At 39.2% G+C, this 12,877-nt stretch overlaps 1 protein-coding gene across 1 annotated transcript in view; it reads right to left on the reverse strand.

Moving 5' to 3' along the window:
- Positions 1-3,132: 3,132 nt before the first annotated feature.
- Positions 3,133-12,877, reverse strand: part of dusp10 (dual specificity phosphatase 10) — a 35,493-nt gene continuing 25,748 nt past the window's right edge. The window contains exons 3-4 of the mRNA XM_060830919.1: positions 7,285-7,653; positions 3,133-4,099 (exon numbers count right to left, since the gene is read on the reverse strand). Coding sequence (XP_060686902.1) covers positions 3,834-4,099; positions 7,285-7,653 — 635 coding nt within the window. The 3' untranslated portion in view covers positions 3,133-3,833. The remainder of the gene's footprint in view (positions 4,100-7,284; positions 7,654-12,877) is intronic.

Genomic DNA, 12,877 nt, shown 5'->3' on the forward strand with positions numbered 1-12,877 from the left:
ATTCCAGCAACATACTCTCGACCAAGTGATAATAGCGGTACTCAGTGGACACAAATGATCTCAGCACCAGGTTATCACTGTAAAAGATCCACAGAGCAATATCCAATAATTTATTATGTGCAGTTGCTTCAGTATTAACTTTTCTTTTATCATAAGGTCCAAAGCTGAGCTGTGCACTAATGATTGCGGTGTTCAGTTGCATTCCCAAACTCCCACATACAGCACGACGTACACACCATCAGGACTTGGGCTGACAGGTGGTAAGTAACGGTCAATCCACACCAGTGTCAGGCAATGACCATTTTCATCAAGACAGCCTAGTTATATTATGCAAGATATGGATTACTTTTATTGGATCATTATTGACCTGAAATTCAAAAGGAGTAGCCAAATAAGTACTGCAACTGCTACTGGAGGTCAAATGCTGTGTATTTTGCTTTATTTTTGATATCCCAAAGCTACCTGACCATGGAAATTAAAGCCAGATAGGTTGCAAAACAGGCTTCCAAATTGCTTGTGCTGAATTTCCACCACCACATAAGACAAATTTCATCTCCCAAGAGTTTGACCAATGTTCCAATATAGGGTAGAGCAAAGCAGATCACTGACTGATGGATCAGAAATCAATGAAGAAAGATGATCACAAACATATTAAATAGAATCACAGCACAACAACATTAGACAGATCAACTAAAAGAAAACCTTCAACCTCTTAAAGCTCACAAACCCATTACACAGAATGAGGTGGATATCTTTCAACCACATTGAAACTCATAAAACATTCTGTGCACAACTTACAGGTTGGATTCATGAGGGTGTCATCAAAAATGTAAAGCCAGAATTGTGAAACAACTTTTGAAATGTTAGTGCTTTTTTTCTGAAAGCAGGGCAAAAGTTTATTTGGCAAATTGCTTGAGAACTTAAAGATTCTAAATGGCCATGTGAGGATAAACACCAAGATCATTTCTCTTGAGAGTTGATAATGAGGGGCTATAAGGAAAGAAGGCAAAAAGATGGTGTTTAAAGTAATTCAAAAAATAATTTAAACAACCAAATATTTAAAGTTTCTTTTTCCTTCAAAATGGATTTGAGAATGAATTTTCTGTAGTGTATGCTCAAACAAAAAAAAGTGAATTCACAACTGGGAAGATGAAAAAGACAAAACAGTCAGTTTGTAGTCAAGTAGATTCAACCGATGCTTAAAGATAGAAAGATGATCTCTAATCATCTAATCACCCACAACCAAAGAAGATCTGAAGGGAAAACGAAGTGACCTCTCCCTGGAAAAGGGACATTAGAGAACCTGCTGCTTCAGAGTCTGCTAGCTTTTTACATAGCCATTCCACAGGTCAGTAATGTTGATAATTAGAGAAAATCAAACAGGCCTTCATTTCACACAACAAAGTAATGATTGGAAGGTTAATTCCTCTCCCTGCAGACGTTGCTGGAATGAAAAACCCAATTCAGGAGGAGGAAGTCGTCAGGCCAATGCTTTATACCTCATATCTTCAGACATCAGTCAAAGCTACAACCAACTGCAGCTGTTGGACAAGATTAGTTTAAAATACACATGGAAGCGTTGGTAAATTTCTGAGTACTCTCTAGCTTTAGGAAAAAAGCCACTGGAAGCCAATGTTTGTCAGTTCCACATTTGACTATCCAGGATTCTTTTGGCGACTCTCCATGCTTTGTGAACTTCAGTTCATCCATAATTTTGTTGCCTCTCTGATTCTATTCCCTTTCCACCAAAATTCTTCCTGAAGATTCAGAGGGCCCACTGCTATTGCCAGAAATGGCAAAGAGGAGATGATTTCCCAGCAGCTGACCAGGAATAAATGCTACTGATGCTCCGAAAGATATTCACCCTGTCCTGTCAACGCAAGAAAGGGCAAAGAACAAAACAACACAGGAACAGGCCCTTCAGCCCTCCATGCCTGCACCAGCACATTTTGTCCCTTCCTGTTAAAACTGTCTTCACTTACAAAGCTTCTATAACTATGGCTGCAGGACACACCTTGAATGGGTTTCCCTCTGCTAAAGTGGTCTGACAGTTATGGCCATTGATATTCCCCAATTGTTTTGAGAGGCCATTACATCCTATTGATATCAGAAGCTGGCCATCCTTCCTTAATTGGACAGTAAGTGCATTCTTTGGTAACCCAAAAAAAAGTGAATTGAACAGATTATGCCAACACCATACAGCCACCCGGAAAATGATCCTGATGTCTGTGGCCCTCCTATATCACTAAAGAGTTGCCCCTTCACCATTTTAAAAATCATTTTGGATGGATAAAATTCCTTTATTGGGCAAAATGCAGAATCAAATCACTGAGAGATTGCTAACAATAAAATTAATTGCTGTACATTTGGATATTGCAATCTAAGCAGTGTCTCTTTGATTGACTAATATTTATTAATATCTATCTGGCGATCACAAAGTGGAAAGTGAATCCAATCTTTATTTTATAAACTTGCATCTCTGAATTCAGCATTTAATTGTAAATGCTCCCCAAACAAATTCATTCCTCACAGTCTAGCTTGCACTTCTACCTACAAGTTTAACCATCAATAAAACAACACTACAGCTGAATACAACCATCTGTAAGCTTTGTTCAAGTCAAATAAATTAATCCAAATACTTGCTATATTGGACCAGTTTAGAAAGAGTTCATCTATCACCTCAGCCATTTGAACAACGGCAGTCAGTGGCAGGGGAAGAGTCTAAAAGCAGAGACAAATATTTAAACTTCACAAAGTGCACCTGGAAAACCAAGTACTCACTCACCATGCTATCCAGTCTAGTTACGCTGTTTGGAAGAACTTAAAACTGGCAAATCTGATCTGATAAAGATAAATGGATTTCACATGAATTGTAAGTATAAAATTGGATTTTGCAGGGGCTAAGAAGTGTTCATAGGTGTTGCATAATCCTGTTACTAAAAGTTTGCTCTCAGAGGGTGGCTCATGTATGATTAACTGCTTTCACACAATTTGACAGGAATTAGCTTGATAGTGTGCAATTCAGATGGGTGTCCTTGTTGCTATGACAAATGTTGTTTTATATTAGTTTTACCAATCATACAATAGTCCACAGTTTTTCTTTTATAAAAAAATACACAGCCAATAATCAGATTGTGAAAAATATTAAATAACATTTTACTTTAACATTCTGACCCAACATATTTCAAAGAAGTTGCATCAGTACATATGGTACTCAGACCAGAATCTGAACAAAAATTGCTTTTCATTGTTTTAATTTTCCCCCTAAGTTCGGAGTAGGTGCACGTTACTGTCTATTTACATGAAGGAATAGGCACCCAGTTCCATCCATTTGGTATTTCACACGCAAATCAATTATTGCACAATAAGCCTCAAAAAGGGCATGTAATTAATGAGACCATTTTTAATTTAACTCCCAATATTCGCTTCAACCCTCATAGAAAAATATAACCGTCAACAGAACCTGAACATACAAAATCAGGTTTCACATTACATCTTTCTTCATTAGCTTAAATTGAGATTAGAAGCAGCCACATGTGTTGGGTTCTGTCACTGCAACCAATCTGCTTTGGCAACCTTTGGATAGTTAAAAGGAGATTCCTTGAGTAGTCTCCAGACCATATCATCATCATCAACACTTTCTTCCCTTCACTTCACTTCCAGTTGTTTGCTGCTGTCTATGAACCTGCACAGACCATCAACTGTATAACTCCACAAGTAATGACTGTGCAGTCAGTCAGTCTTAGGTTCTCAGTTCCAGCATTCTATAAGACACTGCAAAGCAGCGAGGGGATCATTTTAAAAATAAACTACAAAAAGGCAGCCAGGTCATGTTAGACAACAGTTTCCACCCCGACCAGCTTTGGTGTGAGAATACGAGGAGTGACACCATTGTTCAGGTCTTCTTCAAACTCCAGCAATTGTCCCATGAAATTGAGGTTCGGGGAAATAATTGGTCTTTTTCCTTTCACAAATTTGTAGGCATCGGTCATGGTCATCCGTGTGTGCTTCATCAGGTAGGCGATAACTACTGTAGCAGAACGAGAAACACCAGCTTGACAGTGAATGAGAAGCCCCTTACCGCACTGGTGTGCTTCCTCTGAAAGCAAAGGAAAACAAAACATGATAAATGCTATGTCAAAATATAAAGTTAACCACTTCCAATATGTTTTGATGATACAGAAAATAATTAACATTGAATGCGCATCTGATTCATAAAAAAGTTTAACTGATGAAAATAAGAATGAGAAAGGATGGTGCAACATATGAACTCCATAATTGTTACCTTGTTTATTCGCTATTTGAAACTGCATATCTTTACCTTTCAGTCTTTGCCTTTCTATTTCCATTTATCTAATTGTACGTGTACATGATTTTGAAAATGGCTGAAATTACTGCAACTTTACTTTTAGGTCATCAGCAAATAGGTGTTATCTTGGCCATTTATCAATATTAAACAAGATAATATTTGAACACTGGTCCTTTTGGGACTTTACACAGGACATCGCAGAGTGGCATTAACCATACCAACCGCCCATTTCCAAATTCTAACCAGTTTCTACTATGAGTTGACGGATTAATAGACAAATGTCTTTTCCCTGAAGTGGGGGAGTCCAAAACTAGAGAGCATAGGTTTAGGGTGAGAGGGGAAACAAATTTAAAAAAAGGGACCTAAGGTACAACTTTCATGCAGAGGTTAATGTGTGTATGGAATGAGCTGCCAGAGTAAGTGGTGGAGGCTGGTACAATTACAACAACATTATCTGGATGGGTATATGAATAGGAAGTGTTTAGAGGTATATGGGCCAAGTGCTGGCAAATGGGGCTAGATTAGGTTAGGATATCTGGTCAGCATGGATGAGTCGGACTGAAGGGTCTGTTTCCATGCTGTACATCCATGATAAAATTCATGTACCTTTTTGTTTAATTAAAAGTTTATCATGTAGAAATTTGTCCAAGCTTTCTGAAAAAATGAAAGTTGAGCAACAATATGGGCAAAATAGATTTTTGAGCCAACAAAAAGTAAAGAATATCTGCAGCAAACAAATGACTGGCTTCATAAAATGCCTCAAAGTACAAAAAAAACCTTTCATTTGAATTTAGCAACACATTCACCTGAAACATAATGGTTGGCATTTAACAAGGTCTTCAAAAATACAATTTGTTCTTAATTTTTCAGAATTCAAACCATGGGCCTTGCTCTCCATACCATTTATAACTAACCAACACGCAATTAAAAATGCCAACTTTACATATGGACTCAGAACAAATTTTGAAAAGGAATTTCTGGTCTAGGAACCAGTAGGGAACCAGAGAGGTCTGGAACCAGTAGGGAAGCATTTCTTTCCTGATCAAAGAAACATCTTTGCACATGTCAAAACAACAACTAAACCCACTCAACTCTAAAGCTCAATAACATTCCAGGTTTTCTGATCACTTCTGCCAAGCAAAGTCTTAATGCACAATACTATCACTATCACTGATTATCAAGAGGTTCATAAGGGCAGTGCAGAGTAAGTCTAACACATTCGTTAGGCTCGGTGAATGACATATCAAACAAACAGTCTACTCGAGCATAATAAATACAATCAATCCTGAATTTTAGATGCTGTAGCAACTGAGCAGCTGCAATAATGGTATGTGCTCACAGATAAAAGCAACAAAAACACAACAAACATTATGAAGAAGAAATCTCCAGCACCAGTGACTTAGGGTACATAAAGCAGCTTTACAGAATATGAACTTAGAAATTTTGATTGACCTTTCAATTATTTGGTGCACTTACCACTGCAATTTATGGTAGGCTTGAATGTATATTGCTTCCTCTTGAAATAATAAAATGAACAACAAGACCTGCAGATGATGTTCCCTAGTCGATCAACATTTTAAAAAAAACTTTTCATTTCAATGCTACTCTGTTTAAATACATGCAGCAGCCTAATTGATAGCATTTTCCAATACACCGAATGGCTAGCCCAGCAAAACAGCACCAGCAAACCACAAAGAGGAAGTGATCTGAAATCTTCAGCCACGTAGAAAATGCTGGACGGTGCAATGACATCTTGTTTGAGCCAAGCAAAACGACTTGCTAGCACGGAGAAGCATTCCGTATATAACCAGATAATCTAAAAAAATGGCACACCAGCAATTTTCATCAGCAAGGGTCAAGTGGACAAAGTTGGGAGCTGCTGTCTCAACATTGCTGGCACCATTGCAAAGCCGCAATTTCATCTAGTCTGGACGAGTCTGGAAGGAGCCATGAGGGACATTAGCACGCACTCATGGTTTGTAGGTGAGAATGATGACAATTGGCAAGTGGTCAAAGGGAAGAACAGCTTTGAGAAAGTATAAAGTGCTTAGATATATCTAAAGTATTATTCTTCATTGTAGAATTGCAGTTTCTGACCTGAGGTGTGCAAGACTGAAATATCATCATGGCTTTGATATGTTCTTCCCCCTTGATGCTCAGCTCAGTCAGTTGTTCTGCTGTTTTAAAACCATGGCAGATAGAGTTTTTAGCTGCATTCAAATAATTTAACAGATTCTGCTGAAAGAAGTTTGTTGACTGCTGTTCAGTGGAATCTATTAAGAATGCGTGGCTGACTTCCCACCCATTAATGGATTCTGCTCATTAGGGGTTGTTGAAACAGCAGACAAGGGGAAGGGAAATGTGTACATTTTGATAGATTTAGGAGCTAACTGAATAAATGCTGGGTAAGTAGATACTACATAATGCTGGTTTATTTTGAAAGAAAGTTACAAGCTTCTCAAAGACTTCCCAATATTACAGGGTTTGTGAATTCGGTTTATAGTGGATGTCGACTGAGAGATATTAGAGAGGTTAAAGATGGTATGGAATGGGGATGAAAGGCTGAGATTAGAGGGTCTCTGGGCTGTCTTACTGAACTAATGCAGACCTTTCAATCTGGCCACTTTTGAACTAGCCCACTTTCAGCAGCAGACCTGAATCCAAACTGACCCAACTTCAAATTGATGGGTACTCCCGAGTGGGAGGTGGGATCGCAACATTGGGAAATCTCCCTGACTACACATCCCATCTGAAAGAAGAAAATCCAGCTTAGAGTGCCAATTTCAACATTTGCAACTACTGCCTTCAAGCACAACTTGTTTTCTGCACTGAAGTGTAATTTTAAAGCATTGCAAACTTTCCTAATCCCACCTTTTGAACTGCACATTGTATTAAGGAGTTTTTGTCAACAGACACTTTGAATGTACCTTTGTTTCAAGAATATGAGAAAGAGTAAACAGTAAAAAGAAAATTACCAATGAATTCAAAGGCCTCTTCGAAGTATTGCCTGAGATTCTGCTTGTTGCTATCAGTGGCAGGTAGCCGCTTGTAACGGAAGATACCTTTCTCATAATGGTAAAGAGGCAGATGGGTAGTTACATTGATAATGTAGCCAACATTCATCCGCTGCATTTTTTCAATATCCTGAGCATCCTGCTCATTTCCAAGAAACAGGAAGGGTAGGATGGGGGTCAGCTCGGCATTTTCAATGTCAGGGGTAGTGGGGATGGACTGAGGTAGTTGAGTTGGAATTGCTGAGGCTGCCCCTGCATCTGGGCACTCCTGAAGTTGCAGAGAATGATCACAGAGATTCTCGTGGTGTTGCTTGAAACTGCTATGTCCACCTTTGGAAATAAAGAAAATAGAAGTTAGCCACTTGTAGAATTCCACGGCATTCCTCGTCTAGCAACTGCACTGTGCAATACTGCACAACTATCACTACTCTCAAATAGGACAATCTGGCATTTTAAAAAAAACGTAAAAACCCTACTAGTTCTTCTATTGCAGCACCACACACTGGCCATACAAGTACGTAACATAGAAGGAGACGATTCAGTACAAGATTTCAGTTGGCTACAGGAGTCCAGAATTTATCCCACTTTCATCCTGTATTCTTCTCACAACTTTCATCTCTGTCCACTTCAGTTATTTATCAAACCTCAACCACATGTTTCATTACTGCCATGCTTTGCAAATGGACTTTTGTGCTCTTTTATACAAATACTGCAAATAAATTGGTCTGTGTGCCTTTTATCAATTAACTCCCAATAACAAAATTAACGACAGTGCCTTTTTTTAAATACAGTGACAGATTAGTGTTAACAAGGATATGTAGGTCCAAACAGTGATCGATCAGATTACTCACTCCCCTGTTTATACTGGAACGTTCTGGCCACTGCTGTCGGAGGGTCTTTAGATCGGCAACTGGAGACCTTTCCTTGCTTCAGTTTACGGACCATTTTTGACATGTGTAACTGGGTTCTATGGCATATTATGCCCCTTTTACCTTTGAGATACAACTGAGCATGAAGGAAGTTCTGTCCAATTATGCAGTATTAAGTGGCCTAATTTTAAAGTGGGCCACTGGGGTTTTGATGGTTTTTAAAAAAAAAAATAGGAACAAAAGCCCAATTCAATCTTTTGTTTTCACTCCTGATTCCACACATGGGAATGCAGGATGAATTCTGATGTCCAGAGATTTTTGCGGGACCATGACCTTGGGTTCACTTCCCGACTCCAATTGCCAGTGCACTCCATATAGGACCCAGCTGCTTTCATGGCTTCCTTTAGTGGAATGTATTACTATGACAGTCACAATGGATAAAGAGAAACAACTCCTGGTGGCTCACATACCATTCTGAACACTGCACCATGGGAAAGTTCCTGCTGGAATAATGTACAACGAAATAGTTTGTCTTGTAAACCTATAATGATATGTTGTTACAGTATATCAGGCAGGGAATAAAAGCCGAGACCTCGAGTCTTCTGGTAATGGGCCTCACTTACAGAACTTTTGGCTATCAATCAATGTTCAGATCCACAATTATGCCATTACAGTTTGACACAGGTTTCCTAGGTTTGAATTCTGCACAAGATCCTCAAATAGTAAACCAGCTGATCAGGGTCCCACAGGAACACAGGCTTTAGCAGCAGAGTGTAGTGTTTCACAAGATGAAATCCTGCACAATGATACCGCCATTGAGATTCTCTATCAACATTCCACCTGGAATAATAAAGTTTAACTCCCAAACATACTGTACAACACATAGGTTAGACTGTAGCTGTTAAAAATCACTGTACTAGTGCAGGACTGCATTTGAAAATGGTCTATTTGGAAGAATACCCAGGTCAAGAAAACAGATTCTGGATATTGCTCCCAAATATCTTGTTCAACATGGGCAGTGCTTTGGACACAGGACTGCTTTCAGAACAGAAACTCAGTCGGTCCTGTGGCTTTAGCTTTCTTGGATATTTTCAATGAAAGCCTTTAACAACCTGAATTTTAATGTGTGACTGTTTTCTGTGGAATGCATTTGCAAAACGAAGATCATTCCTGTGGCTGTCAATTTATACTTAATTTCAGATAAATTGCTGCCTGTGTTTTTCTAACATGTTTCTAGCCCAGTTTTCACACATTGCTGTACATTTTTACAGAGTATCTAATATAGAATGAATGGATATGAAAACAAGTGAAGAACTCTAGTTCTTACCATATCGGCTAGTAGTTGTCAAACGAAAAGGAATTGTGGCCCTTATATATTTACAATAATGGGCCATAATTTGTTGACAAAATAACAATGAGATGCATTAGCACCAAACAGTGCAGCATCTTTAGGGGAGGGGCACATGCCTGATTAAACTGAAGTGTCCAAGAAGGACTTCCAACATTAGCTTCACATAAAAACATCGTGCCAACTACCTCACAGTTAACATGCATTGTGTAAAAGACCCTACTTTATCTGTGCAAAGATCTGATAGCTTTGATATGCCGACATCAGTCCAACAGTCCCTTTTTACAATGCAATCACTAACCAACCTCACTTGCACAGAACATTAATTAGTACAAGTATCGAGTCTCATCTCTCATGTTTAGAGGCATCAACAACAACCAAATTTCAAACCCTTTCTTTAAGGCCATAAGAAATAGGATCAGGAGTAGACCATTGTGCTCATCAAGCTTGCTCAGTCAGTCATTCATTAGAATTATGGTTGACCCAACATTCCTCATGGGCACTTTCCTGCGTTTTCCCATAACCCTCAACTCCCCTACTGATCAAGAATCTATCCCAGTCTTAAAATATACACAAGAACTCTGGAACTCTTGCCACAGAGTTGTGGGGAGCAAAGACTGTCAAGCTTCAGAGGAGAAATTCCTCACCTCAGTCTTAAACTGGCACCCCTTCATTCTTGAAACAATGCCCTCTGGTCATGGAGATCCTTTCCACTGAAAATTTCCAATGTGCAGTTCCACTACGCCTGAAATCCTCCAAAAGACTTATTTCATCTGAACAATTTGATTTTTAAATGAAGTGAAATTGTCACTCAAAAAAAAAGTTAAGATGATTACTTATGTAATTTAAATCCTGAACAGCTATTAAAAGACTGAATCCATACTTGTTTCACACCCCGAGCACTGGGATCTGAAGGCTGGTCTCCAAACCCAACCAATATCCACTACCCTTTTCCATCCCCTTGAGATGCAATTGACACGGTCCTCTTCCCACGCCCTGCAGACCAGACAGCAGCTGTAAAAGTGGCTGATGGCACTTAAATTTCACACAGTGGTTAGCACTGCTGCCTCACAGCGCCTGTAGACCCGGGTTCAATTCCCGACTCAGGTGACTGACTGTGTGGAGTTTGCACGTTCTCCCCGTGTCTGCGTGGGTTTCCTCCGGGTGCTCCGGTTTCCTCCCACAGTCCAAAGATGTGCGGGTTAGGTGAATTGGCCAAGCTAAATTGCCCATAGTGTTAGGTAAGGGGTAAATGTAAGGGTATGGGTGGGTTGCGCTTCGGCGGGTCGGTGTGGACTTGTTGGGCCGAAGGGCCTGTTTCCACACTGTAAGTCTAATCTAATATGGCAGCTGACTACTATAGGCTTTTTAAAAAATGGAGTGCAGTCTTCTTTCTCCTGACAGGTTTACACTACAAACATTTGAGGGACCCCGAGTGAAATCTCCTCAGAAATGTGGAGATCCCTTCTTCTGTAAAAGGACTAGAGTGGTAATGTGTGAGAAGCTACCATTCTGTGAAAAATCCACCCACAAAGTTCTTTCACGTTTACAAGTTCTGTAACCATGCTTGGTTGATAGTCACCTACACAACTGAATCCTCATGTCCATTTGAACTAATCTGCCTTAAAATTTCCAATGGCAAGAACCACAGCTACAGTTATCACAGCAATTACCAATCTGAAAATACAAAGCAGTTTCTTCACATATTCTATTTCTGAAGACAGATAAAATGCCTGAAACTACAAAATGAAGCAGGTTAACCACAAGTCATAAAGAGGTGAACATGCCATTTTACTCTTTACCGAGTTGAAGTCCGTTATGGTTCTCCTTGACAAGATTTTGGACATTACAAGCTACACAAGTGAGGTTTGTGTCAAATTCCTGTTTCCAGAAGGCCTGAATATAGCTGATTTTACATTTACGGAAATGCTACTGTGTGATGACAATGTTATTCTGAATGAACAGAAAAAATTCTTCAAAGCGAAGTTCCAAGTAGGCCAGAAAGTAAGAGAAAAGCAAATGCATAACAAAACAAAGCAGCTATGCCCCCAGGCTCAAGACATCTGAAGTGTCAGTAAAATGGTGGGGGAGGGGGAGGGGAGAGGACAAGAGAGAAGAAAGGGGAGAGGCGAAGAGGAGAGGAGAGAGAAAATCAGGCTCCAGTGCCTACCCTGTAGGTTTCTCTACCTCATACTTATTCAGTTTTCCACTAAAAGCTGTGATGATCTCAGCCTCGTACTTCTGCCAAAAAAATTCAACATGCTTCAACAGCGCATGTGTAAAAAAAATCGTAAAGTCAAATCTCCAACCTCTACTTTCACTGAAAGATGTTTGAACTAATTACCTCTCCCACAAATTCCTCAAATCATGATTTCCTTTATCCTCCAAGGAGCATTAGCCAAAGTAAAGAATGACACTCGCTGGCTATAATAACTGTACACTATTCATTTTTAAAAATTTGTTTTTAACAGTCATTAAGTCACACAGTTGTACAGCTTCAGTTGACTTGGTCCACAGCATCTCAAGCTCAGGGTCTCGTGTCTCTCTTCATGACTCCAATATTTCATGATGGCATCATGCTGGTAAATTTACACCAGGCGTTCTCCCAATGGCTTTAACATTAACTCTTCATTCTGGGGCACTGGGCTGTGCACCAGTGATTTACACAATGTTGTTAGCACTTCTTTATTAGGATTTCTAAAATATCATTGAATTTTTCCATGGTTTTATGTATTTTCACTCTCAGGAAATTATGTATCCAAAAACAGTGATCAGTCTTTTCTTCAGTTATAGTTCCAAGAGTATTAAACCAATAATGAAACACACTTAAGAGACATCTAATAAAATAACAATTCAAGTATCAAAGTATTCTGTACAGTGCCATAAGTAGAGGTCAGTTGATGTTATTATCCATAAGCATCCAAGGCTGCTCTGGATTCAGCAATAACCTTCCAGAAATTTCTTCAAAATCAATGTCAGCAAGACCATTAACACCCAAATACATCCTAATGGATGTGGGGTGATATAATCAGCTACAAGAAAAAACTTACATCAGAAGTGCAAATGCCAGAAGATGATGATGTGTTAATGATTTTCTACATAGCCAACATGATCCATTCCAGGGCTCATTTGAAATTTATCTCGATGGCAACTGCTTTACCTTCTAAAGGAGACCTGGTCATGTGACTCAGTATTTAACCCAACTGCCTGACTGTATGCAATTTTTTAAAAAAGTATCAGAGTTTAGCAGTCAGTTCTGCTTCATATCATATGTACTGACTAAAAGATCCTTAATTCCAGGCAACAAAAAGGAAAGCTCATGGCTTGTTAAAAGCAA

Source organism: Hemiscyllium ocellatum, chromosome 10 (assembly GCF_020745735.1).
Source record: "Hemiscyllium ocellatum isolate sHemOce1 chromosome 10, sHemOce1.pat.X.cur, whole genome shotgun sequence".
Classification (NCBI taxonomy): domain Eukaryota; kingdom Metazoa; phylum Chordata; class Chondrichthyes; order Orectolobiformes; family Hemiscylliidae; genus Hemiscyllium; species Hemiscyllium ocellatum.